The sequence below is a fragment of the Anser anser genome (assembly GCF_964211835.1).
Source record: "Anser anser genome assembly, chromosome: 6".
NCBI lineage: Eukaryota > Metazoa > Chordata > Aves > Anseriformes > Anatidae > Anser > Anser anser.
This window is the reverse complement of record NC_139726.1, coordinates 19,330,464-19,358,176: the sequence shown is the minus strand read 5'-3', so window position 1 is coordinate 19,358,176 and position 27,713 is coordinate 19,330,464. Positions and strand designations below refer to the sequence as shown.

The 27,713-nt window shown below is 33.2% G+C and overlaps 1 protein-coding gene across 2 annotated transcripts in view; it reads left to right on the top strand.

Annotated features, from left to right (window-relative positions):
* The window catches only part of LOC310901353 (sodium channel protein type 2 subunit alpha-like), a 72,277-nt gene extending 46,483 nt beyond the window's left edge, over positions 1–25,794 (top strand). For both annotated transcript variants that reach the window (XM_083840717.1, XM_083840718.1), the window contains exons 20-29: positions 6,633–6,753; positions 7,354–7,508; positions 8,564–8,737; positions 13,533–13,655; positions 15,616–15,897; positions 17,804–17,857; positions 19,356–19,493; positions 21,211–21,315; positions 22,394–22,664; positions 23,638–25,794. In XM_083840717.1, the coding sequence (XP_083696843.1) occupies positions 6,633–6,753; positions 7,354–7,508; positions 8,564–8,737; positions 13,533–13,655; positions 15,616–15,897; positions 17,804–17,857; positions 19,356–19,493; positions 21,211–21,315; positions 22,394–22,664; positions 23,638–24,830 (2,616 nt within the window). In that variant the 3' untranslated portion in view covers positions 24,831–25,794. The remainder of the gene's footprint in view (positions 1–6,632; positions 6,754–7,353; positions 7,509–8,563; positions 8,738–13,532; positions 13,656–15,615; positions 15,898–17,803; positions 17,858–19,355; positions 19,494–21,210; positions 21,316–22,393; positions 22,665–23,637) is intronic.
* Positions 25,795–27,713: the final 1,919 nt, after the last annotated feature.

The following is a 27,713-nucleotide window of genomic DNA, read 5'->3' as shown; positions in this document are numbered from 1 at the left end:
TAAGGTAATGAAAAATGTCTTTCTTTTTATATATATACTACACTCGATTATTTATTTTGTAGCTACGTGTTTGTTCTGCTGAGAGACTTCCATGAAGCATTTTCTTACTGTATATAGATCCTAAAACACCCTAAAATCAGAGCAAGTATGCTAAGATTTAATGCAAAAATGACCCATGAAATGTAAGTGGATAATGGGAAACTACATATGCTTTGGATGAAGAAGAGGATTTATCTTAAAGACATTAAAACTTACTAATTACTTTAGAATAATAGTTGCCTGAAAGTACTTGAAATAAGTGAACATTTGATTAGTACTTTGAAGGAGGATTTTGTCAGTACCTCCTACCAGAAAACAGAGGTGCAATAGCCAGTAAGATAACCATCAGAAATAACACATTTCTGCTCTAAAAATAAGATATTCAAGAAAATTAACTTAAAAGATAGTAAGAAAATTAAAAGCTACCAAAGGGGATTATTTGATACTTTTTTTTTAGTTACCTTGTGGATGACATTACTATTACAAAATCAGTGTTAATCAATGACTTGTATGGAGTATGTTAATCAGATCAAACATTAGACTCCTAACTATTGTGTTTTTGTACCACTTGTATATACATTACATTTGAATCACAACTTTATGAATGAAGTTCTGGATTTCAACACACAAAAGTAATTTCAAAGATGTTCTTCAGCTATGGAAAGCTGGTTTCACAACTAAAGAAATACAAATACCTGCAGGCCTCTATCACGGCAGAATTCCAAAAGCCTTTGTATCTCCGTTATATATACAGTAAGTACAAACTCAGAATAGAGAAGTAAGGCTGCTCAATTAATTTTTGAAATCACAACAGATGGTTTTAATAAAATAAAAAATATCCTTCATCAGCTAATCCACTGAGCTTTCTAAACAAGGGATAAATTCAGTTTTCTGATTGGCTTCACTACTGCTTATGTCAAAAGGTGAAGTAAAAATACAGAAACATTTATTTTGTTCCCAAAAGTTAAGCATTGCCATGGGGCTTCAGTGAATTTCTTAGCAAAAACACACCCAGTAGTGATTTGATCAATATGTTGTAAGATTTTTTTCCACATTTCCTTTAAAGTATCTATCTATCTAAATTCCCCCTTTATACAACTGAGTAGTTCAGGGACTGTATCTTCCAAAGTGACAGATTCTTTACGCTATGGACTAGCTTTTTACTTCTATTGCCATCTCTAAGTTCCACCACTATTATTAGAACATGAAGCAGGAATGGGAAGACATACACTTTCAAAGTATTTTTTTTTAATGTATGTACATTTTTTTGCAAATAAAAGACATAAAAAGACATAATCACGTAGTCAGTTAAATGAGGACTTGAACACTAAACCAAAAAAAATAAAATAAAATTTTCATTAAGACACATTAAGCACTCTTTAAATAACAGAGTAATTTCCAAATCTGCTAACCATGTCTTTATGAAATTAATCATTGTATTTCCATTTATGAATCATAGTTTCAGAGTGCAGATGATTAGCTCTAGTTCCTGCATTTCTTATTTCTCTAAAATAAACTAACAAGCTCTGTAGAAAGGTTTGTTGAACATTTCAGGTGGTATGCATAACCCTTTTTGCCAACTGATCATAAAATATTTAATAATTATGTTTTAATTGTGTTAAAGCTGTGCTTGAATTAGAGATTCCAAAAAGAAGAAAACTAGAAATCCTGTGTTTTGAACTTCACTACCTACCATTCTTACTTCTCACAGGGGTAAAACCAAGCTGGAGCAATCAAGAATGCAGCTCTGGTGCTTTTTAACCAGGTAGAGCAACGTGTCACCACTTTCACACAGGTTACCTAAACAAGTTATACATATATATGTATATATATATATAATCACTTTTTAATGGATTTTGACTGGCCTGCATGCTATTCAGCTATGTTCCTTCCCTATCCATTGCAAGACGGTAGAAACATGCACAGCTGCTCTCTGCTGAGTCATGGGACTCACACCACAGCATGGTCAGGTGGGATTGGCAACCCCAACATACATTTTTTAACTCTGCTAATGATTTTTCTGGATAGTCTAATAAAGTCTTTAGCAATAACTGCATGTTCTACAGGTTATGAAGTATGGATCATAAAAGTACTGGAATGTTATACTCTAAAGAGACCAAAGGAAAAAGGGAGCATGCATAGTTTTTAAAAAATAAAAACAACCCTTTTTGATTCAGCCCTTATAAATGTATATATTTAATGAAATGTGTTAGGTGATCTATGTAATGATTACTGCCACACTTCAGCTCCTTAACAATTAAAATTTAAACTACTGCAATAGCTATTTGAATAAAAATTGCTTTGTTATATTCTTACATCTGCAATGCACTGTAATGCAAATCCTTAAGATGCTACAAACTACATTCTGTATTGATTTGGGCAGTGCATATCTTGAGTTTTATAAACTATAAGCAAAGCAAACAGTTTCATAACTGCTGAAATTATACTTAACAATAACCTCTCTAAAATTTCTCTCTGAACAGGTCATTTAACAAATACTCTTTTCTTAAACTTTAAAATTCTTCATAAAAAGTTGTATTTTGGAGTGTGTTTCTTGATAGCCAAGTCTGTGACTGAGTTTGCAGACTTGACTCAGTGTAAACTAGAGTAACTATGAAGTAGTCAGCATGATTTTTATAAAATTGCATGTATATTTACCCTATTTTTTTATTTTTATTATAGGCATATATAACCCCTATTGCAGCACAATTGGCAGAGCTTTCAGGAATAGGGACAGTAGTATTACACAGGAGCTAAAGTTACATGAAACTGCAGAAGACAAACTATCCTGGTAAAACTTGGTATTACAATTTTGTTGGGATTGAGATTTCAGTCCTACACTTTCTCTACTGAGACTCAGGCAGAGTCTCATTGGCTTCAAAAGGATAACCAAATAGCTCCATTTGTACCCCTGTGTAGTCCAGTGATGCCAAAAGAAATTCATATTGCTGTGTATTCTGAAAAGTCTCAGATTTAACTGATTATTTTTTAAACCCAAGATATGCTTCAAACATCAAATAAAGCTCTAGGGAAAAAGGGGTTTTAAGCTATTTTCTTAATATAATGTAAAAGTTAAATATCATAAGATTTGAGATCTAAAGTCAGTTTAGAATCACTTGGGAATCAGCGACCCCCTTAATTTATATTTTGTCACTCAATTACAGTGCAGCTTTAAAGATTCAAAGGATAAAACCACATGGCTGAATTACTAAAGGCAATTTGTAATGGCTGAATCCCTTTATTTATTTTATTGTCACTTGAATCATGAAGCAGTTTGTAAAGCTTAAAGTTTTTGTTGCCTGCTCTTGCTCTTATTGAAAGCTAGAATAAAATCACATGAGAGCAAGACTGGGTCTTAAGCGAATGCATTTTCTCGTAAATGGGCACATTAACATGCTGTTGGTCAAAGCTTGTTTTAATGATCTAAGCTGTTGAAAAGAGATGCACTGCTCTGAAAGGACGGAATGGAGGCTGATTATACGTATGTTAGACAAGTATTTGGGTTGGTGATAAAGCATTTTTTAATGTTATATTCTATACATTAATATTTATAATACTATTTTCTGAAAAATATAATACCATTGAAGTGGTCGTTTTTTGGATTTTATTTGTGTGTGTGATTTCCACAGTATTGCTCAGGCTTCTGCATTAGTCAAGCATGTTGTTTTGCTGATTCAGGCCTTGAGAATGCTGCATCATAAGCAATTGCTTTCAAATGTATCCTTGTAAAGGAAAATGTCGTACTATTGAAGATGCAAATAAGTATTTACAGGGCATGGCATATTCTAGAAACTGATAATCACATATGTGGGGTGAAAAGAAGATTTTGTAATCCTCCATATCTCATGAGTTTCCTTAGTTTTATTAATTTTATTGCTAGAAAAAAAAATAGAACATTAAAGTCACCTTATTTAAAATGCAGTGCTTCTTTCCTAATTTAGGCTCTTGGCGCAAAGAAGAGGAGTTTTAGTAATGTTTTTTATAATTCAATTGTTTGAGATTATTTGAAAAATAATGAAGAGAATGCTTTATTTGAAAAATAATGAAGAAAATATAGTAGTTTTTGTTTTTACTGGTTATAAATTGCAATTCTATCACTTGTTTTTAGCAACTGCTTTTTTTAGCTGACAGGACTATCTGAAACAGAGTTTCAGAAGAAGCCATGGGAAGAAGCCATTAAAGAACTGGCTGCCTTTTAACGGGAAGATTAATAATTGATGCTTACTATGAACTTTTCTACTTTTATGAACTTTTGCTACTACTAAGTCAGTCATTAATTTAATGATGATGGATCAGGCCATAAATTAATTTTAATTTTCCTAACTTAAATGTGGCAGATTATTGTTCTCACAATATTTGTTTTTTATTTAACAAAGAAACTGCCTATAATTTCAGTGCCAATTTTTATACCTTTTCTTTCTTAGTATTACCATGATACATAAAAAGAGAATTAATCTACAAATCTCATTTCCTTTTTAAAAGATAACCTTATATGTGGATAATAAGGTGGCGTATTAGTAATGCTTAATACAGTGTACATTAATGTACATTTTGGTCTGTAGATGTAATACAGAAAGCAAAGTTTTATATATTCTCAGTATATGAGGTACAAAACATTTTGCTTCAGAGTTATTGATCTGCATGAGCAGCGGTAAAATTATTCAGCTAGAAGTGATACAGCTGTAAATATTTCAGATGCATAAATTTTGGAAATTGTAGCAGAAAATGAAGTATGAAAAGGGAAACAAGACACTTTCATGTTTACTAAGCAAAAATTAACCACTAGAAATATTAAAATCTCAGTGTATTTACCCAAATCTTTTCACATTTGTCAGCATGATTTTCCATGTATAACAGATCATGTTATTTAGAAAGGGAAAGAATGGTTTTCCAACTAATACCAGTGTGCTTGTCAGAAATCTTTCTATTATGCAGCAAGTCCTTTATTTTTGGTCACAATCCAGCTATAGTCATGTAACCTGAGGTCTGATTGACCTCATATTGACTACATTTGCATGTGGACATAAAGGGCAGCTTCTTGAAAATTAACACTGAAGTTACCCATCACCCAGCATAAATTTCTTTTAATTGCCATTCATCTCCTGTAAGTTGAATATGAGAGAGGAATTGCTTACCAAACTATATAAAGAGATATGTGCCATTTGCTTCATTTTTGGCAGAAAAATCCCTGAGCTCCCAATGTATTCTCCTGAAAGGACTTGGTTTTAACTGAAGAATTAAATAACTAGTTTTTAATTTGCAGCAGTGTCTCTGAAGGAGAGTATACATAGCAATGCCTTTTTAAAAAGTTATCATCTATTATTTGCAGCAAAATCATTCAAAAGATCTGAACAAATATCTTTTTTTTACATGATAAAATATCACTACCTTGAAAGCTAAACATGAAAAGTACTTGGTATCCTCAAAAGCTCTATATACAAAAATCCAATAGAGGTCAAAGGGCATCAGATCTGCTTAGCTGAAACCACAAATGAGTCAGTGATTAGCCTTTCTGCTACATCAATGCATATTCAGCTTCAGTGTTGAAGTTAGAGATGTATTCTGGATCCCCCTCTAAATTACTGCTCCATGGTATAAAACAAAAGTATTTTTCAGTATTTCAGTATTTTTTTAATGTTGCTTTCTGATTGCAAGCCCAGTTTCACAATAAAATAAAATGTATTTGGGATGAAAAAATTTAAGATTCAAACAATATTGGCAACTGAAAACAAGGTAAAAACTCTATGTCCAGTTTATGTGCTAGATGCTGTGTGCATCTTTAGTAGGTTTGTCCTTTCAAAATATGCTTTCTTAGAAGAAAATTATGGGCAGTCTTGCATGACTGATAAATAGTTTGACCTGATCCAAATTTCACTGTACTTGGTATAAAAATTACTTCATTTGAGCTGGTTTATACCACTCTCCAACTCTTGGAGTTTTCACATCTGGGAGTGTTTTTACCATAGTGAGGACTATAGTATTTGACTATATACAAAGTAGTACATAGACAGAAAAATTCAGGATGGAAGGAACCTCATGAGGTGTCTCAGTATTCACAGAAGATTGGAATGCAAATAAGAGATTTCAGAGCTGGTAATCTGTGCTTTCTGGAAAAAAAAAAAAAAGTGGTGCAGAAATTTACTACTAAATGCCATTAAATTTACAGCTCTTTCATCTAGATGTGGTGTATGTTTGTGAAAACACCATCTGCAGTGGACATGCAATGTATGTGGAACTTTCTGTTTGTTCATTTCCGTGAGAAAACTGAGGCACATTTGCAGTGTAATCTAGTAAAGGAAATAAAATAACTTGAGAGTGTGGTATATGCAAGCTCTCCAGTTGTATTACCACTGAGCTTTCAATTCAAAAGTCTTATGTATGGATCAGGTTAGTAGCTAAATCACTTCTGATTGTTCCCTATGAGATAAACTGGGAAACAGAACTATTCAATGTGCACCTCATTACTATACATACTTATCAACATAAATGTAGTGTTTTTCAAAAGTAATTGACTGGCAGGATTTGATTCAGTATAATTTTTACAGAATATGTATCTAATGAGAAAAAATTGTTCTGTGGAACTTTACTTGCAGAAACTAAATGCATCCAGTTCATCTGAAGGCAGCACAGTTGATATTGCCCCTCCCGGAGAGGGTGAGCAAGCAGAAATTGAACCTGAAGAAGCTCTTGAACCAGAAGCCTGTTTTACAGAAGGTTGTAGAATAACTGTTGACTTAAGAGATGTATTAGCAAAATTGCATAATTATCAGGCATATTTAAGTTCTTGATACTTTCAAATCTGGTGTATCTTCATAACTTCTACAATCAAAAGGAAATACTCTAAGCCTAGATTGCTGGAAATCAGATGACAAAACAAGGTTTTCCTAGGCTTTGATTACCTTTGCCTGGCCACTGCTTACCTCTCGTAATTAAGGAACTTCATTAACTTTTCTGTTCATTAACTTTTCTATTTTAAAATGCATTTCTATTACTTGAAAGAGCCCTTAAATTTTGGAACAACTTTATTTCTGTGAGACTCCATCAACAAACAGAACAGTTAGATGCCAACAGTCAAAAACATCAATATATTTTGGATAGAGTTTACTCATAATTATGTCTAGTACTGTCTGGTTTCATTGCAAATTTCTTATTATCTAACCTCAGATAATCAACATCCTATAAAAGAGAATTTCAGTGTTACATCTATAAATTATTATAAAACTCATTATCACTATTAATAATGTCGATACCATAGTAATTATTGACTTTGAAATAATTTGCTTTTAGATCCTAATATTTCTTAACCTAATGCAGGTTGTGTGCAGAAATTTCCATGTTGCCAAGTAAGTATAGAGGATGGCAAAGGAAAAATCTGGTGGAATCTTAGAAAAACCTGCTATAGCATAGTTGAGCACAATTGGTTTGAGACTTTCATTGTCTTCATGATTCTCCTCAGCAGCGGAGCACTGGTAAGTAGAAATGCTTCAGATGCTGAAATATTTAGATATCTCCTGAGAAGCAACAGCAAAATTTAAATTTGCATCAGAAAGGCCTATTTTGGTTGGAGCTGTATAGAACTACTTGGATTCCACAATTTCATGATTTATTTACTGAAAATTGGCCCAAATTTGAATTGGCCCAAATTTGAATAAGTTTTACATGCATTTAAGTGATACTTTTGGTTTACCCCTGTAAACCTGCTGCAATTTTATTTAAGCCAACAACTCAAGACTTAAACAGTCTGCCAGTTTTCAACATGTTTGTCAAGAGATTTGAGTACAAAGGACCCTTGTTAACTGTGAATATATAGCTAAACGTATGCTTTCTAATCCTTAATTCCTTTGGGGCTCAACCACTTTTTGGATTATGCTTACAAAAGACCATAGAAAAAAAACTGAAGCACTTCAGTATAATTGAAAAAGATTGAAGCAAAACTCTGTTGCTGTTTTGGAGGCAGGAGATAGGGAAGAGTGTGACAGCAAATTAAACCAAACAACTATTTTCCAAAACGATTTACATTGCCCACCTTTCCAGCTTTACTTAAGGTGAACATTTGCTACACTATCAAAATGCACAGTATAAATTCTAGCGAATGAATTACTCTTTGACTTTTAGACAAAAATGTTACTGATGGAAGATAGAAATGCAAACTCTTGAACTGCTTTCAAATTGGAATATACATATATGGATCAGATTTTGTATAACAGAGGGGTTTTTTTGTATGTGAAAGTTTTGTAATACCACAGTGAAAAACAAACAAAACAAAACCAAAAACAAACAAACAAAAAACCCCACCACCTGCTTATTTCCTACTTAGTAGTAAAATAGAATATATTTAATCAATACACCTTACTGGAGGCTGAATACATAAAGTTGCTTCAATTTGTAACATCGTTAAAGATGAGAAATAGGTAAAATATGAGGATGCAGAAGAACAAGGGGAAAGATTAGGTCTGACGTACTTATTTTTATCATTTATATTCTGTGAAGTATTAGTACTACCTGAATATTTTTTTTTTCACAGGCTTTTGAAGATATATATATTGAACAGCGTAAAACTATCAAGACCATGCTGGAATATGCTGACAAAGTTTTCACATATATTTTCATTTTGGAAATGCTTTTAAAATGGGTAGCATATGGTTTTCAAATATATTTTACTAATGCCTGGTGCTGGCTGGACTTCCTGATTGTTGATGTAAGTACATAGTCCTTAATACTTTAAAACTCTGTATTGTGAAGTTTATGTTGTAAACCTCATTACTACTAAGTAATCTTCTTACAAACATGCAAAAATAATTCCCATTGTATAGTTACAGTGCATGAGTAATAGCCTGCAGTTATCTGCATGTGTTGTTTAAAGTACATTTATAAACCAGAAGGAAAAGGGTGGCTGGCCATCAGCTTGTTAATTCTTCATGGTTATTAATTTCATACCCTTGGTGTATCAAACTTGAGATTTTACGGAAAAACAAAGAACCAAAAACTAATTTTGAAACTTTCACGCTATTTTTAATGTCAGTCTTGTCATACTACTGTACTCCTTAGCAAATGAAACACTACTTTTGCAAGTTCCTTCTACAAGCATTGCAACTGAAATGATGCATTTAGACCAGATTTTACCCGAGTTCTCAGAACTATATCCACTCAAACTATCTGGATATCATTTTTAGTAAAATAAAAGACAGTGTCAATTTGGTCAAAAAATTAATTACTTTTAATTGGCTAACAATCTGCAATAGTTAAATCAGCTGTGATTTGGCAAGGCTTATGACAGAAGACAATATAAGGTTTCTTGGCTGCCTTCCCAGCTCTGATATACTTCTGTGCAAAGGCCTTGCTTATGTTGTCAGAATGGATCAAAGTTGGTTTTACTCCCAGAATATTTTGGTCTCTTGCCTTCACACTTTATCTGACCCAGTTCACTGGCTATACATATCCTCAGTGTGGAACTGAGAGATGTAATCTTTGGGCAACTGTCCATTTCTGGATATGTATGTGGTTTATGCCCAAACGTACTTACTGCCCAAGCTACCATATTTCTTGAGAAGTTTGTATAAAATCTTGTTCCACAGTCATTATTTGTGGATATATAATTATAATGTGTCAGATTTGTGACTTTCAGAGGATAAAAAAAAAAAAAAAGCTAGATTGACCCATAACTCAAAATGGAAGACCTTTTTTTTTTTTTTAAACCTGCCCATGTTAGTTTTGTTATACTGTTAATCTCTAGCTCTGTCCTAAGAACATACACTAGTATTAAGCAGTATAAAGGGTTTTCTTAAGAGGATCTTAATGTAGAATACAGATGCTCCTTTCCAGGATTATGCTAAGAACGGAATTCATTTTAGATAAACCACAGTTTGTGTTCTAATTATTCTTTTTGTAACAGAAACCTAAACTGATTATTCTAAGCCATGCTCCATGGTTTCTTAATAAGAGTTTAGCTGCTGTTATCTGAACAGGCTCTCAGAATTATAAACATCATCATCATCATAAGTAAAGCATCTTATATTGCCAACCTTTTTCTCATAATTTTTAATTTTATAAACAAAAGCATGACCAAATGAGATCAGAACCTTCTACTTTTGAATAATTATACTCAGTGTTCCAGAAAGTGGTAAAAATGTCTTACTGTGCCTAAGTCTAATTCAGCAATTCTTGTAGCATGACCAGACAACATTCAAAAGAAATATATGAACTCATTTTATCTTAGAAGAGAATCTCTCCATAGTCTTTTATTGGAAAGATTAAACAAGTGTGATTCAGCAGATTTTCCAGGAAAGAACACTAGTGAATCCTTCTTCATTACAAGTGACTAAAGTTAATCAAATTGTTTAATTCTATCCTCTAAAATTATTCAAGAGTAAACACTGATAGTCCTTCGGGGTTTTGACCTTTAATATCTTCCATACCTGACTCTCTCAATGTGAGAAATAGTCATAGCTACTTTCAGTCATTGTGACCAAATTAGATTTTAATAATTACATGAAGAAAAGGCGATTTTCAGCTCTGTCAGTTAACAGCAATGGCAGGTGACTGTGGGTATATCTGTCCACCTCATTTTAAGACCTCATGCCATCTTTCCACCCTTCTGCTGGGTGCAACAATATCTGTAGCAAGGAGTAGAAGGGAAAATACCTGTGCCTTATCCACCCAAAATCAGAATCTGGTAAATTAGTTCAAACACACTCATCAGTGGTTTAAGCTAAGATAATCAAATTTGCATACAGGCAGATGAGAAGCAGGGACATCAGCTAGCAGAGGCAGTAATATTTAAATGAGTTCAACCAGACACTCTAGAGCAGTCATCATACTGTGCCTTGAGTCTTGTTCTCACCCCTTTGTCCAGAAGCCATCTGTCATTTCTTTATTATGTCCAGTTTTTGATGTACAGCTGTAATGACCATAAGTTCTCTTTGCCACATACCAAGCTAGGAGATAGTGTATCTGGGCAGGAGATGGGGCATTTGGGAATACCCAGTGAGTTTGCTAGTTACTAAATTTAGGTCATTTTCTGCTAAAATATATAATCTTTGGTGATCATAGGTGGATATTGTTTTATGCTATGTATTTTCAAACTTTATGAGATACTCCCATAATTAGTTATAACACCTTATTTTTAAATTCTATTTCATTCATAAATCATATTTAAATGAAATAGAAATAAGTAATATTTAAAAGAAATCATGTATTTGACAACTACTGTTGGACAGTAATATATCTGAAAGTGGAATGAAATCTCTGACCTTCCAATATCTCAACACTGAAATTTCTCATGCATGCTGAAATTCCAATGCATTCAATTTTTGAACAATCAAAAATAAAAAAACCACACCCCCAACTGGGCTTGTTGTATACGACATTCAAAGTCAGTCATATAGATAATTTCTATAGTTCTTCAGCTCAGAAATACGGCTAAAAATATTTCATGCCTATTTGTTAAAACAGTTCAACTCATTGAATTAAACTGTGCTCTCAACCTTTTTAATAGTTTTTAAGAATAACTAATTAAGCCACAACATTCTGCAAAAGAATCAGAGTCACATTAAACTAATATACTAAATGCTGTATAAACAGAGTAAGAGGAAACTGCTGCCCTGATGACCTCATAATAAGAATAAGAACAAATAAGAAGGGGAACAGACTCATGTGTTGGGAAACCAGATGCAAAGAGAGATTTCACTTTGTCTTCCTAGACAGTCTAGTATGTCTTTATGTGTGTCCTAACATGGTACACTATGACAATATTGGATAATTTGGTATTTAATTGATTTCTGGAATTACTAATTCCAGAATTCAAAGGGATTTTCACAGGAAATGCATGAAACCTAATACTCTTATTCAGGAAGTAAAGGAACCAAATCAGCTTGCAACTATACACCTAAACAAAATAAATTTGAATATTTTTCAGTAAAATACCATAAACTAAGAATTAGTCACCAAGTATGTACAGAAAAAGCGATATTAGCAGAGAATCATAACATAAAAACATAAGAAAAGCTGTATTTAGTCCAATGCCCTGCCTCAGAGAATGTCAAAAATGCCTGTCTGGAAAATCAAAACTATAGTATCTAACTTTTTTTTTTTTTTCCTCCAAATCTGGTGGTTTATTTTTATTCCTAATTAAGTGTAATTAAATATATAAACTACATGAAAGGTAGGATAAGCAGTGTTAGAAGTGAGAAGGGCCATACACCACAGAGAGTCTGGAATCAAATCACATAAATTAGCGACCTCAGCAAGTAACAGAATTCATATGTATTAATATTTCATGACAAGTTATCCCGTTGAAAGGTACAGCATTATGAATTAACTAAAATACTATTTTCAATGAGATTAATTTACATAGTAATATAGTAACGAAATAGTTGTTTTCCCATCTGTTCTCCCATTGTCCGCTGAGACATGATCTTGTAACTCCTGTGTTTGTGATTCATCTAATTGTTTTTTATTAGACAAGTAACATAGGAAACTACTTTTTCAAATAGTGGACAAAATCTTACTGCCATACCACCTATTTCTGCACAGCCTTTGATTTGAAGAACATCTAGACTGAGGTACAGAAATGAACATTAGGGGGATGTTTTTAAGGACTGAAATACGCCTATGTTCATGTATGTGTTTTCTGTGCATTTGGTGGTAAACTGAAATAAAATATGAGTAAGGTAGGATATTTACCCATTTGTGTCTCCAAAACTGCCAAAAGTAAGTGAATGAATTTTTTTCACATTAACACTGGTTAAAAATCAGTTCTATTTGAGAAACACAAATTAATTTCTCCTTCATTACTGTTGTAATGCTAGCACCTGTTAATAACTATCACACATTTCATAATATTTTCCTATACTTAGAAGAGGAAAAATAATAATTTTATTTAAATATAACAACAAATTATTAATAATTTTCCTATACTTAGAAGAGGAAAAAAATTTTGGAGAGAGTTGGCATGCAAGTGACGATGTAACACCTCTGTCAATATATATTTCATAGATACCCTGGCTATTGGTGCTGAGATCTGCTTTTGATTTAGAAGTATTATTTATAACAAAAGCTAATTAACCACTATATTGTTTAGCATGTTATTAGTGATATAGATATTAATAATGTTAGTAGTTAATAAACTATCTTACCATATTCAGAATTATAAATTGCTTGGAAAGTTGAATCTTAATGAAAGCTAATGAAACTATGAATCTTTTGTCTTCAGGCATTTGTGAAAACTTTATCCTTCACCGAGAGTGTGCTTCCATCTGACTATTAAGCCCCACTCAGCTATAATGGATATTTAATAGCATATATTCCTTTTTCAAGTGTGCCTTCATATGGCTTTCCAGCAAGTATGAAAATCATGGGATCGGGCCTCTAATGTCACTGATTTAGAACATTCCTCCATTTGTCACTGTTGATTTTTCTGTAGATTCAGTCTGTATGCTTTTTAAATAAACTGCAGTGTTTTTTCTTATTGATTTTTATTATTATTATTTTTATAGGTCTCATTGGTTAGTTTAATAGCCAATGCTTTGGGCTATTCTGAACTTGGTGCCATTAAATCGCTTCGGACATTAAGAGCTTTAAGACCTTTAAGAGCCTTGTCGCGATTTGAAGGAATGAGGGTGAGATAAAAGAAAGTAGCCTGATTTAATCTATGCACACAAAAATCAATGTAGAATTATGAGACTACAAAGACCTACAAAAGAACTCCAGAGTGGGAACTCATGCAGAAATGTGTGGGAAAATGCCTTGCAACATGTCCTTAAACATACGACATCAATACCATTTTCTTTTGGGTATTAGATTTAAGCTTATCAAATTTGCCTGCTCAAATAAATAGATGGTATACCAGCCCTGTGGCTATTAATATTTCCATTTATTTGTACATCTATAGAGAAAAGAAAAGAACAGAGATTTTTTTTTCTTTTGTTTAGTTGAGAACTTTATTTGAAGAATTTCTGTAAGTTAATTCTCTGTTAGTTTGCTAGTAGTTTGGGATGGAACAGGATTAGGCAGAAAAGGAAAAAAAAAAAAAAAAGGTGAAGGTGATAACAACAGTGGGAAAAAGACACACTAAAGACACTAAAGATAAAACTAAAGCCTCCCTGTGGTTCCCTGTCTACCTGCCTGGGAAAAAGATCCCACAACAGAAGCTGTATCATTAAAGAAAGGTTCTCTGAACAAATACCTGAAATAAGGATGGGGCTGGAAATGTAGAAGGGAAGAGATGATAAATCATTTTTGCAGCTAGTGTCCTTTACTTCATACGAATACATCTGCTGCCATCTTACCTCTCCTCCTACACAGCTGAATCCTTCCTGTTGAGGAAATTATTATTTGCATATTCTGCCAATCTAACAACAAAAAAGGCAACAAAAAAAAAAAACCACTATTACCAGCTGTCTGCTGTAAATGCAGACTATGCTATTTCCTGGAAAAATAGATGCTCAAAAAATTAACAAGTTATGTTATGTTATTTAGAAATCTCCTTTTTATCTTTCACCTCAAAATATCTATATGTTGTAATACCTTTTTACAGACTAGTCATAGGTCTTAAGTCTCCAAAAAAAATTGTGTAGTTTCTGTCTGAGTAGAGGCTGCTGATATTCCAGGAGACTGTGTCCTGTGACACATCACCATCACCATTAAGTTTTGCATAATTTGCATTGCAAACAGCATGTAAGTCCCTATCTCATAAATGAGCTATATTGATTTTAGAACATTTTCAGTCAAGTTAATAGATTTGAAAAAATATACCATTTTCAAAACCATGCAAAAATATTCACTACACAAAAATCAACTGCTGTCTCATAAATAAATATGATTAAGTAATTTTTTTTTGCCTGTGTATCCTTTTAGTTCAATCACAATAAGTAATTAAATAAAATTTTTGTCAGGGGATTTCATCTGATTTTTTAAAGCCACTTATTCATATAGACTAGTTCAATTGTATTAAATGAAGCAATTAAAAATAAAATAAAATTTAAAAAAAAACTAATGAATATGTTTAAAAGCAACTACTGGGAGCCAGGCAATTTAAAACCAAGATTTGCAGCAGATGCAGTTATTAAAAAACAAATAAAATGTGCTTATTTTTGTTACATTGTAAGCAGATGCTAAAATACATTGGGTCCAATATATATGTAAAGGTTCTGAGAATAAAATCATTTGTAATGATAGGTTCACATGCAGATATTTTTATTTAGTCTTCCATATCATCATTCTTTTATCTTATTCCGTTTTATTTCCTACTTATAGATTTTTATTTGTATTGTTGGAATTTAACATTTCTTTCTTTCTTTTTCTCTAGAGCACACAAATTCTAAGAACCCATCTTGCTACTAACAGGTTTTCTTTTGTTTTCGCTTTTTTTTCAGACTTTTGCATTGTCTTGGTTTCCATATAACTTTCTTTTCTCGCCTTTGGTAATCTCATTAGTGATTTTTATTGAACCTTAAATAATGCTTCCCCTTAAATTTTACATTGTTAACTGTCCATTCCATATTAATACTGTTTTAACATTTTAAAGTATTTTTCTTTTTCTTTTCATAAACTGACTATTTTGTTTAATTTGTATGCTAGGTGGTTGTAAATGCCCTTGTAGGAGCAATTCCATCTATCATGAATGTATTGCTGGTTTGTCTTATATTCTGGCTCATCTTCAGCATCATGGGAGTAAATCTGTTTGCTGGCAAATTCTATCACTGTGTCAATACCACAACTGGCGAGATGTTTGATGTCAGTGATGTCAACAATTATACTCAGTGTGAGGAACTCATAAAAAACAATCAAAGTGCCCGATGGAAAAATGTGAAAGTAAACTTTGATAATGTAGGAGCTGGATATCTTGCTCTGCTTCAAGTAGTAAGTAAACTTATATTTTTTCTTTTTGCTCTTTTAAAAAAGTTTAGGACAAATGGGCTACTTAAGTCTGCTAAGTAGTAGAACAATTTCCTTATAGCAGTCATGTACAGTTTACACAACAGAACCCTGAAAAAGCCCCTAGTACATTTCTAGCCATAATTTTTTGCATGAATAGTAGTAAACTTTCCAGGTTAGAGCATATGATCTCATCATGATGATAAAAATGTCTTCTATAAGTGAAAAAAGTACAAGAATTTTTTTCGTGCTGCACAATATAAATATCAGAAATTCATTTCATTTCTTGTCATGGTGGAAAAGACTTGAAGATCCCTCTAATTATTGAAGATCTCTCCCCTCCTTTATGAGCTCAGTTATCTTGCAAGACAGGAGGGTAGACAGCAGTTGAAAAGGCAGACATTCTGACTGACTGGTCTGATGTGAGCAACTCCTGCCAATGCCTCCCACATAATCTGTTCCTGGATATTACAAATCCACAGCGACATCCTTCACATTCAAAATCCATTAATCTTGGCAATTTTTGGCACTGGAAAATCATTTTTCCTTCATCAACAGCCAGGTCAAGATAGAGTGGATTTTTCTTCATGTCTATACTCTTCTAAGGAACCAGTTTGTATTTGGATGGTAAAAGGAACAATATAACAATCCAGCAGGTCTCCAGTACAGGTGTTTGTTTAAGAGGGGATTGATTTTCCAGACCTGGAAGTGGGTTTAGGGAAAGAAGTCATAAATAATGCAAGATCTGAGACTGGGGCACCCAACATTTCATGTAGCATGGAGACAATTCTTTCTCTAGTATAAGTCTTGTGTAAGGTGCTCCAATGTGGGTAGTCACTGGTGGACAGTTCCTTACTATTAGACCTGATTATTTCATAACACTTTCGCTTGATGCTCACAGACATTAAGATGCATCACAGATGCTATTAGATTGCATATCATAGTCATTCTATTAATTATTGTTACTTATATAAAGTCTGTAAATTTTATTTCCCCTTCAAGTCCTTTTCCTATGCACTGTGTTAGAGAAATGTTTTTGTTCTAGGTACTGAGTGTACCTTTCATTTATGCCAGAAGCTCCTTAGTTTGGAATGGAGGTTCTGATAGCTGGTATTTGACCCAAAACACCAGCAAGCAAGTAAGCAAATAACAATGCTTAAATGATTGAGCTCTGCTGAATCACTTGTCTATGATGTGATATATAGCTTCACTTTATGAAGAGATGTTAGAGATGTTAGAAGAGATGTTAGAATTAGATGTCAATTTTTTTTTACTCATTATTCTAGCTAGACAAAGTCTCTACAGGAACTCAGCCCAAGGTTTTACAAAAGTTAACCACAGCTCTTTCCCAGTTCATTTTTTAGTCTTCTGTAAATCTTAGATCTCAAGAACCAATGTATATTTTGATTATGAACAGAGTGTATTCCTTTTACTTATGTGGGATTAAAACATTTCTAAAAATACTATGGCAGTTTGGACATAGCCAAAACATTTAGATGCATGTATCTGTCCAGAAGCTGTATTGCCAATTCCATCAAGTAATTGTGTACACTCGATAAAATGGTTGTCACCACAAGTAATTGTAGTAGATTGTACTTAAACACCTCCAACATCAATGTCCGAGTCTACCACTGCTCATCTGCAGCTCCAAACACACTGTGCTCTTGCTGAGACATTCAGAGCCCAAATGTAATATTTTCGAAATACCTAAAAATAAATTATAAAAAATCAGTTTTATTTTGAAAAATATCTTATTATTCCTGTTATCAAATGTGGTTTATAAATTTTGATATAATATTATTAAAGGTAAAGGTCCAAATGCGGTGCTCTAGTCATTTATCACATTCTGAATTTTTATAGGGTAGATAAACCAACTCTACTTTATTTCTAGGCTACTTTCAAAGGATGGATGGATATTATGTATGCTGCTGTTGATTCAAGAGATGTAAGTGTAAGACTTTCAAAGATCATCAATTGGTTATATTCTGATATATTTAATATAGTTTAGAATATAAATAACTACATACATAATAACACTAAGAATTTAGTACTTTAAGGCTAGAAATGAACTTTTTGTAACTTCATGCATCTTAGAAATAGTGGTGGAAAAAAATAATCCCACTTCCTTCCTTCTAGTGAAATAATGTAAATTAAAATCATTTAAATGGACTTTTTTTTTTTTAAGTAAATTTATTTTTAAGATGTTAATGAAAAATAGAGAAAATGGCTTTTTAATGACTTCCTCTGATAATCATGATTATATAATGTAACACTACATAATGTAATTATAATATATTAAATATATTAATCTAGTTTTAAAATTTATAGCCATGCATTTCATTGTTTATTTAGGTTGAGCACTCATATTATCCAGCTATTTAAGTGAAATTAGATCTTAAGGTTGAAGATCATCTGCTAAATTTTCTAGGATTTAGAATATTATTTTGGCTAGAAAACTTATAAACTATGTTTACCTAGTACAAGAAAGTGCAACACAGATGCCTAAGCTAGTTCTATACAACTTTGGTTATAGTTATACTAGTGATAATCAGTCATCACACAGTGATATTCATCTGCCAGAATATTATATCCTGTTTCATTAACTTCAGCATTTCTATGCTGTAGCACATCGTGCAGTTGAGATGCAGACATTGATTGAAATGTAGAAGCTGGAAGAATTAAGACAGTAACATAATACTCCTTAAAAATGTGCCTCAGTTTTAAGAGATTTCACAAAACATGTAGTCACTAGAAGTTTATAGAAAGCATCTGTTCTTAGCTGGATGTAAGAACACTCGTCTAAGACTGAAAGAGTTCCAGGGAGATTTGGGTGACAGTAAAATGATTGATTCTGTTGCATGAAAATATACTGAACACAATATAAAATATTTAATTTTTAACTGTTGAAATTTTAAGTACTAGTGACTACTCTCAGTCTCATATTCTTTCTTCTATGACAGGAACTTTGTATATATATACACTCATAAACACATATCTTTGTGTACATTTACTTTAAAGCTCCATATGAATAATCATTCTATCAGCTTCCAGTTCTCCATATATACAAAAGCATATACTGGGTCTTTTTAATAACTGAGTGCAGTGTGTAGAATTTCCAGCTGAAATAACCTATACCTATTTATAATTAAATTTGTTTTCTTTCTTCCTTCCCTCCTTCCCTCCTTCCTTCCTTCCTCTTTCTTTCTTTTTCTTTCTCTTTCTTTTTTTTATTTCTTTTTTTTCTTCCTTCCTTCCTTCCTTCCTTCCTTTCCTTCTTCTTTTCTTTCTCTTTCTTTCTCTTTTCCTTCCCTCCTTCCTTCCTTCCTTCCTTCCTTCCTTCCTTCCTTCCTTCCTTCCTTCCTTCCTTTATTATTACAACTAGTATCCCCTTCATTAATATTTTGATCTCTTGATTAATATTATCCCCTTATAATATTTTGTAGGTAGAAGATCAACCTAAGTATGAGGACAACTTGTACATGTATCTTTATTTTGTCATCTTTATCATATTTGGATCATTCTTTACCTTGAATCTTTTCATTGGTGTCATTATAGACAACTTCAACCAACAAAAAAAGAAGATAAGTATTTAAAATGTTTCCATACTACTATAAACTATTAATTGTAATTAATTAATATCTTATTCATATAAGGCCAAGAAAAATCAAAAGTTATTTCAGGTCTTTGAATAAAAATTTCCTTTCTAACATAATCCTTGTTAAATATGTGGATGTGATTTTGACCTTTTCATCAAAGCATTTTGACGTGCAAAGAGGGACAAATCACGAGTCTGTTCACAATAATTTACAGATTTTGAAAGACCTAAAATGAAGATGCAAAAATGGAACGTGTTATTCATTTGATTAGATGTAGTATTATTTTGAAGTGGAAGAATTTTCTCTTTAATTAACTTTAAAGAATTATGATAAATTATTTTCAATTAATCTTATAAACTGTTGACAGTTAATGAAGACACAACATGACTGTGTTCATATAATAGATAATAGTTCTGCAAACTGATTAAACAGTGGTTTAAAAGTCCTATAGATCTCACAAATAGGCTTAAATATATAAGTAAAATGTGTATGAAAGAGCCCTTTTATTCTAACATTTGAGCTGTAACAAATGAGCTTGTTAGACAGAAGTAAATTAACTTATAATTTATTAGAAATAATGAAGCATATGTAAAGAAGAAAGGATATTTTTCTGTATATATATATATATATACTGAACATTCAAGTATGTTTTAAGTAATTATATTTATAATATGTATAATGTTATGTAAAATAATTTTAAAAAGATAAAATTACTATTGCATTTAAAATATTTTGAAGTCTCATGATTCTTAGCCTTCAATTGCCAAACAGAACTAGAACATGAGGATCACTGTAAATCGTTGTATGTTGTGAAAAAACAGCTTCATCTGACTTAGTTTTATTTGATTACCAAATAAAAAGCAGCAGTACAAAACAGAATATATAGTAAAGCTCAGTTGTGAGGTATAGAATTTTTTTTGTGTTTGAAGATATTCTTCAGTTTCTTAAAAGAGCCATAAACACATCTGGGGCCACAGCAGCAGTTTCTATCAAGAATAGCAGACTTTGGGCTTCAATAACCACTTTAGCAGACAGAGACTTTGACACTGTTTCTATCTGACTTAGTTCAAACTCATTAACAGGCACAAGTTACATTATACTGGAATTCAGTCAGTTGTTCATCAGCATTTGCATCTGCAAACAAAGGTTAATTTGAGCTAGTCAAGGTTCCAGCAGTTGTTTTTTGTTTGTTTGTTTTAATAATTTTTTATAGCATGATTTTGGTTACTTAAGTTTACATCAACAAAGGTTTTTTGTTATCATTAAAGCCATCATATTAGACCCAATCTATCCCTTGACACAACATAAGCCTCAAATTTACCCTAGTTTTAGACCTGTCTAGCTGTAACTCAAAGTCAATCTAGAGTTTAGGACATATAAGACACCAGAAAGGCTCCTGTGCACTAAAATCCTAATCAGCAACCTATTTAACAGCATCAGTACAGTAAGAACCATTTTAGCCATGTCAGCAAAAATGGATACGGAGAGGCTGGAAAAATTCAGCTATCAGCCTAACAAGGTACCAGGAAAGGTTTCTTGTATATGGTAGTAATGCTCATTATATGAACCATTAATACCTAAAAAAAATCACTTGTTAGACAAATAAAATATAAATGTAATACTAAATTACGGAGGAACATACTGTAGTTAAAAGATGAATGTGTGAACATGACAGTAATTAGTTTTGGTATTATGTCTTTACTTTGGAGGTCAGGATATATTTATGACAGAAGAACAGAAGAAATATTACAATGCAATGAAAAAACTGGGATCCAAAAAACCACAGAAACCTATACCAAGGCCAGTGGTAAGAGTGATTTGACTTTAATACCACTAGTATTAAATATTCATCTGGGAATATGATTTTAGCCAATGAGGTTATATGCCTGGAAAGAATTATTTTTTGTTATTGTTTCTTATAAGGTAGAATTTCTCTCCCCCCCCTTTTTTTTTTTTAATTGAATGGATAGATCTTTCATACTTCATTGAAATAATACAGTGAAATATGAAGTGGAGGATTTAAAAAGGTTAATGTGATAAGTTTGACAGGGACCCTGCCTGAGTCCTAGAAAAGTTTCTTTAATTGGATAATTAATCAGGTCGTGTTTTCCATGGATAAACCATTTTCTGTTTTTTCTTCTCCAAGAGACTTTGTAGGAAATGGGAATGTACTGGCATCTGCTGAAGACAGAAGGGGGCAGTGGTCACCTAACATGAAGAGAAAGACAGATACAGATAATCTCACAGAATAAAAGACTGACCTGGGGAGTCCAGGATAAAATAGAATAACTTTGTCTCTAAGATGAGAAACCACTCTGTTATTTCCTGAAATCCTACAGTGTTTGGAAAGGAATATTTGTTGCACTTTGTTCACTGGGTGGTGAACTCTCTAAGGAGAGGCATATACCATGAACAATTAGCTAAGTAGCAAAGGAAAACAGGGATATTGCTGTCATGGAGTGTTTGAGACATTCAACTTCAGCTGTCCAACAATCTTACCAAGTGCAATGAGTTTAAGGAAGAAGCAGACACCTTGAGGGGTCAATATTCTAAAGCCACCTAAGAATGAGAAAATGAGTTTCTGTTTGTTTGGTATTCTTGCCTGGTATCAAGTTACACAACCTTTTTATACCAATAATATCACTTTTGCTATAATGCTATTGCTATTATTATTTCAGTGTTTCTCTTCCCATTCCTTCAGTCAACAGTGGTACACTTCTTGATTTGCTCTAACCGGTTGAGACAAAAAGCAGCACAGGCTAGGTGTAAATGAATAGATCTTGCTCTGCACCCCTAAAACCTTGCAGGGACTTGCTCTCCCATGTGGCATTTCTAAAGGCAAATATTTTCAGAGTATAAGAAGTATTCTGTTTTTGTTTTTGCAGAACAAATTCCAAGGCATGGTCTTTGATTTTGTAACCAAACAAGTATTTGACATCAGCATCATGATACTTATCTGCCTTAATATGGTCACAATGATGGTAGAAACAGATGACCAAAGCAAAGAAATGGAAACAATTTTATCCCGGATTAACCTTGTGTTCATTGTCCTTTTCACTGGAGAATTTGTGCTGAAATTGATTTCACTTCGCCATTACTACTTCACTATAGGCTGGAACATTTTTGATTTCGTGGTTGTAATTCTCTCCATAGTAGGTAAGAGCAACCCCCTTTCAAGAAAGAACTAGTAGAAGGAAAAGGGAACACCTCTTTCAAGAATGTGAATTTTTGTTTTTCATAAAACTTGATTTGGATCTTCCTAGTTTATAGGATGAAATACATGAAATGTATGAAATGTATGAAATATAAGATTTTTATTGCTCCCATTAGGTTCACTTGTCATCTTCAATATCAAGAGTCACAAAGGATCTATTTAGCACATTAAATTAACACATGCAAATGTACAGAGAAATGTCTGGTGGTACACTGACTGCAGATTTGCTTTCATTAGTAGAACTAAAGAATCTGTGAAGCGGGAGAGATTTTTACTTGCTTTTTCTGACTAAGGTCTCAGTGAACATTTAGATTTCTATCATCTAAAAACTGACTCTCCAATGTGCAAATTAGTCATGACAAAACTAGTCATAAAGACTTTATGATGTACCTGAGAGAGCCTTTACTGAATACAGTGCACACCCCCAGGTAAAAAAAAAAAAAAAATTAAAAAAAAAAATGCAAAAAGCATAAATTAAGCCAATATATTCTTCCATGAATGATGAAAGAAAGGAGTAGGTTCATCTTCAGAACTGATTATATCTAAGACAGAAAATTCTCTTTCCAGGCTTTTTTAGGCAAAACTGAAACTTAGACAGACACTAACTACCTTGCCACAAGTAGATTCCTTCCTTTTACTTATTTCCCTTTGTCTCCTGGATAGGACAAACATGGTGCTATTAGAGTAGCTTTGATTAAAAACAAATAACCTGTGTGATGTTTTGCTGTAACTGAATTTCCTAGAATTCTGACATTACCTTACATATCTAAAAATAAAAAGGTAAAGAACTAAAAGACAATGAAATTCTATAATGATTTTTCTGGAGACAGGAAGAAATAAATCATTTGATAAGCAATGAATGAATAAATTTAAAATTGTATTAAAATATTCTTTTTTCTTTTTTTTTTCCTCTAGGTATGTTCTTAGCTGAGATGATTGAGAAATATTTTGTGTCCCCCACTTTGTTCCGAGTCATCCGACTTGCCAGAATAGGTCGAATCCTGCGTCTCATTAAAGGCGCTAAGGGAATCCGCACTCTGCTCTTTGCTTTGATGATGTCTCTTCCTGCTTTGTTCAACATTGGTCTGCTGCTGTTCCTGGTCATGTTTATCTATGCGATATTTGGCATGTCCAACTTTGCCTACGTTAAGAGGGAAGTTGGGATTGATGACATGTTCAACTTTGAAACATTTGGCAACAGCATGATCTGCCTATTTCAAATCACCACATCTGCTGGCTGGGATGGTTTGTTAGCCCCAATTCTGAACAGTGGGGAGCCGGACTGTGACCCTCACAAAGATCATCCGGGGAGCTCTGTTAAAGGCGACTGCGGCAACCCTTCCGTTGGGATTTTCTTCTTCGTCAGCTACATCATCATATCCTTTCTGGTAGTGGTGAACATGTACATTGCTGTGATTCTGGAGAACTTCAGTGTTGCTACTGAGGAAAGTGCTGAGCCCCTGAGCGAGGATGACTTTGAGATGTTCTATGAAGTCTGGGAGAAGTTTGATCCAGACGCAACACAATTCATAGAATACAGTAAACTATCAGATTTTGCAGCTTCGTTAGATCCTCCTCTTCTCATAGCAAAACCAAACAAAGTCCAGCTTATTGCAATGGATCTGCCCATGGTAAGCGGTGACAGAATTCACTGCCTTGACATCTTGTTTGCTTTCACAAAGCGTGTCCTGGGGGAAAGTGGGGAGATGGATGCCCTCAGAATCCAGATGGAAGATCGTTTTATGGCAGCCAATCCTTCTAAAGTCTCCTATGAACCAATCACAACCACATTAAAACGGAAACAGGAGGAGGTATCTGCTCTCATTATTCAGCGTGCTTACAGACGTCACCTTTTAAGGCAAAAGGTTAAAAAGGTGTCTAGTATATATAACAGAAATAAAAACAAAGAAGGAGACGGACCAGTTATAAAAGAGATAATTATTGATAAACTAAATGGGAACTCCACTCCAGAAAAAACAGATGAGAGCTCCTCTACAACTTCCCCACCATCCTATGACAGTGTAACAAAGCCAGAGAAAGAAAAATATGAGAAAGACAAAGCAGAAAAGGACTACAAAGGTAAAGACGTCAGGGAAAATAAAAAATAAAAATGTAAAAATTCTGCTTGTGGGACAACTTGTTTACAGTCTGAGAATGAAGCGTCAACTGGACTCCTGCAGGAGGTTTATGCCAAACTGACAGTTTTTACATATATGCGTGTGTGCGTGTGCGTGCGTGTGTGTGCGTATATATACATTAAATATATATATACTTAAGGTCAGTGCCTATAACAAAACAGTAAACCTTCATCATCAAACTGTGACTCTGCAAATAAGGGTAACAAACTTGACAAGAGGTTACTGTTTTCACTACAGCTGACACTGCTAAGAACGAGAGACAAAGTGGCTCCACAGAGAACACGAAGCTTGAAATGTGTGCAAAGCTATATGTTTTTGTGTTTCACGTACTGCAAAACATGTAGAACAGTACTTCGATTCACTGTTTGTAATTCAACTGCTACATGTGTCATATTTTTACAGAACTGGTATTAGTGTATCATTTTTTTAATTCACAGGTTGTTTACTATTATATGTGACTATTTTTGTAAATGGGTTTTATGTTGGGGAAAGAGATATGAGGACCAGGTGTTCTATTCTCAGATTCTCTATAATGTATAGACAGAAGTGATTTGCATAGGCATGTTGCACTCGTCAATCATGCCCAAATAAAAATATGACATTGCACAAAGCTAAAGATTTTAAGAACTTCCATGTTTCAGGGTTGCTTTTTTAATTTGAGGCATTCTTACTACTCGTATGGCTGCATCCAGATTATGTGTATCCACATTAATGTGCCTGGAAAGTCTCCTCTAAATTACAGGAATTTGCAATGACTTATTTTTATGCAAATCATAAAGCATGAACAAGTTCTTGCTTGTGTTAAAATATTCACAGCTTAAAAAATTTATTTTTTGGTTTCTGCAGTAGAAAAAAAGCTTCACCAAAATATACCTGGAAGTTCATTTCTTTTTTTTTTTTTTTCCTTTTTCTTTTTTAAAAAAAAAAAAAACAACACACAGTTCAAGTCTTTTTCATGGATTATTCTTTCGTTATTGTGTTCTCTCATTAAGGCCAACATCCAATGAATTAATAAAATATACTTTCCTATGTAAATATTAATGGCATACTGTCATGCACATTTGACCATAGAATTAAATGGCTTTGCCACATTGAATTGCATCAGATACGTACCACAGTGTGGGTAATTTGCAAGAGCTCAGCAGGACATTTTGTATTCTGTGTCATTATAGATAGTTTGGAGAGTATCACTGATGCATGTCAATGCTTTTGCTGCTGTATCTTGCTCCTTCCACTGTCAACTGTCTCCACTATAGGAAGCCATGTGTCAGTGGTGAAGTGAATCAAGTTGTCCAACCAGACCTCATTCTTTCAAATCATTAAGCAATAGTTTGCAGCTATTGATGAGCTTCTTTAGTTCGCATTTTCAATTTGAGGTGGCTACTATATGGTGTAGAATCAGACTGTACAGGCCCTATTGCAAACTGTTTAACCTGTTGAAAATATGGTTAGTATACATAAACAATGTAAAGAAATACCATTTGGCAACAGTTTTGTATATAAGATGAGCGTCTTCAAGTTTAGATCACTGTTTCTTATATTTCTTTCCTCATTCACTTGGCTTACTTTCTAACCACAGTAATTTCAAACTGAAATCATCACACTATAAGAAAAGAAGTATTTGTAGACTATATTGTTTTAATATATTTGCATATATTTCAATGTGAAGTAAATTGTGTAAATCTGGAACCAAGCTTATTGTTTCCAAATAGTTATATCTGGTAACTGGACATAGCAAGGAAAGAATTAGGGAAATGTGTGAATTTCTAGCGCTGTTTGCATCAGAAGTTCCAAGATAGTCTCATTGTTCATGAAATTCTTGCTATTTTGCAGTGTCTGTTTACATAGACAATTATTCTTTTTGAATCATGCTGCACTAGACTTGTACAAATAGGACCCACAATATTTCCCAAGAACAAAATGGCACATTTGTATAATCAAGGACATCAGGACACTTTGTGTTTCATACACAAGCTAACATTAAATGTAGGACCTTTCTTTTACTAATGCTTTTGACTTGTAATGTGTTGGTGAAATGCATGCAGGAAATTGATATTATCATAAACAACATAAATAATATTACAAATGAGCCAAAAAAAATAAAGATTTCATTTTTTATTGTATTTTCATTGTATTTATTTTTCTTGTCTCTATCCTACTGTTGGCTGAAAGATGAAAGCTGGCTTTGTTACTAATAAAGAATTCTTCCCCTGTCATTAGAGCTAAATAACTTATTTTCCAAATAGTAACTTTTTTTTCTTTCATGTAAAACTATTTTTTTTTTCATGTAAAGAATCAGAGAACTTTAACAACACCACTTTTATCATTTATTTCTACTACTTTGTCACTGACAGTGTCTGGGGATAACACAGGACATCTACACATTCTGCTCCAAGAGCCTTTCTGTCAGACCTGAAGAACTCTTCCAAACAATGGAGGCACTGCTCAGTATCTGAGGTATTGTTTTAGTGTGCCATGTTGCTCCTACCAAAGCTGCCTACGCTTTTTGAGCAGTAAATATACAAACATACTTTCTGACAAAGTTCCTCTGTTGGGTCCTGCATAACTTTCAGCCAATAGCTCACCTCAAATTGATAAAAATTTTTTTTAATTGAGCTGTGATTCCTTTTATTCCAATAACTCTGAAAAGTAATAAATACCATGTCCAGATGGCCACACAAGAAAGGGACAGTATTGAAACTCAACTGTTAAAAAGTAATCATAACACCTGGATATTACACAATAGCTTTTGAGTAATAAGCTCAATAAGTAATTGGAGCTCTTCTGCTTCTTTGGCCCGCCTGTCTCTGACTACTAATCTACTTACAATTGCATTTTATTCATACCTATTCA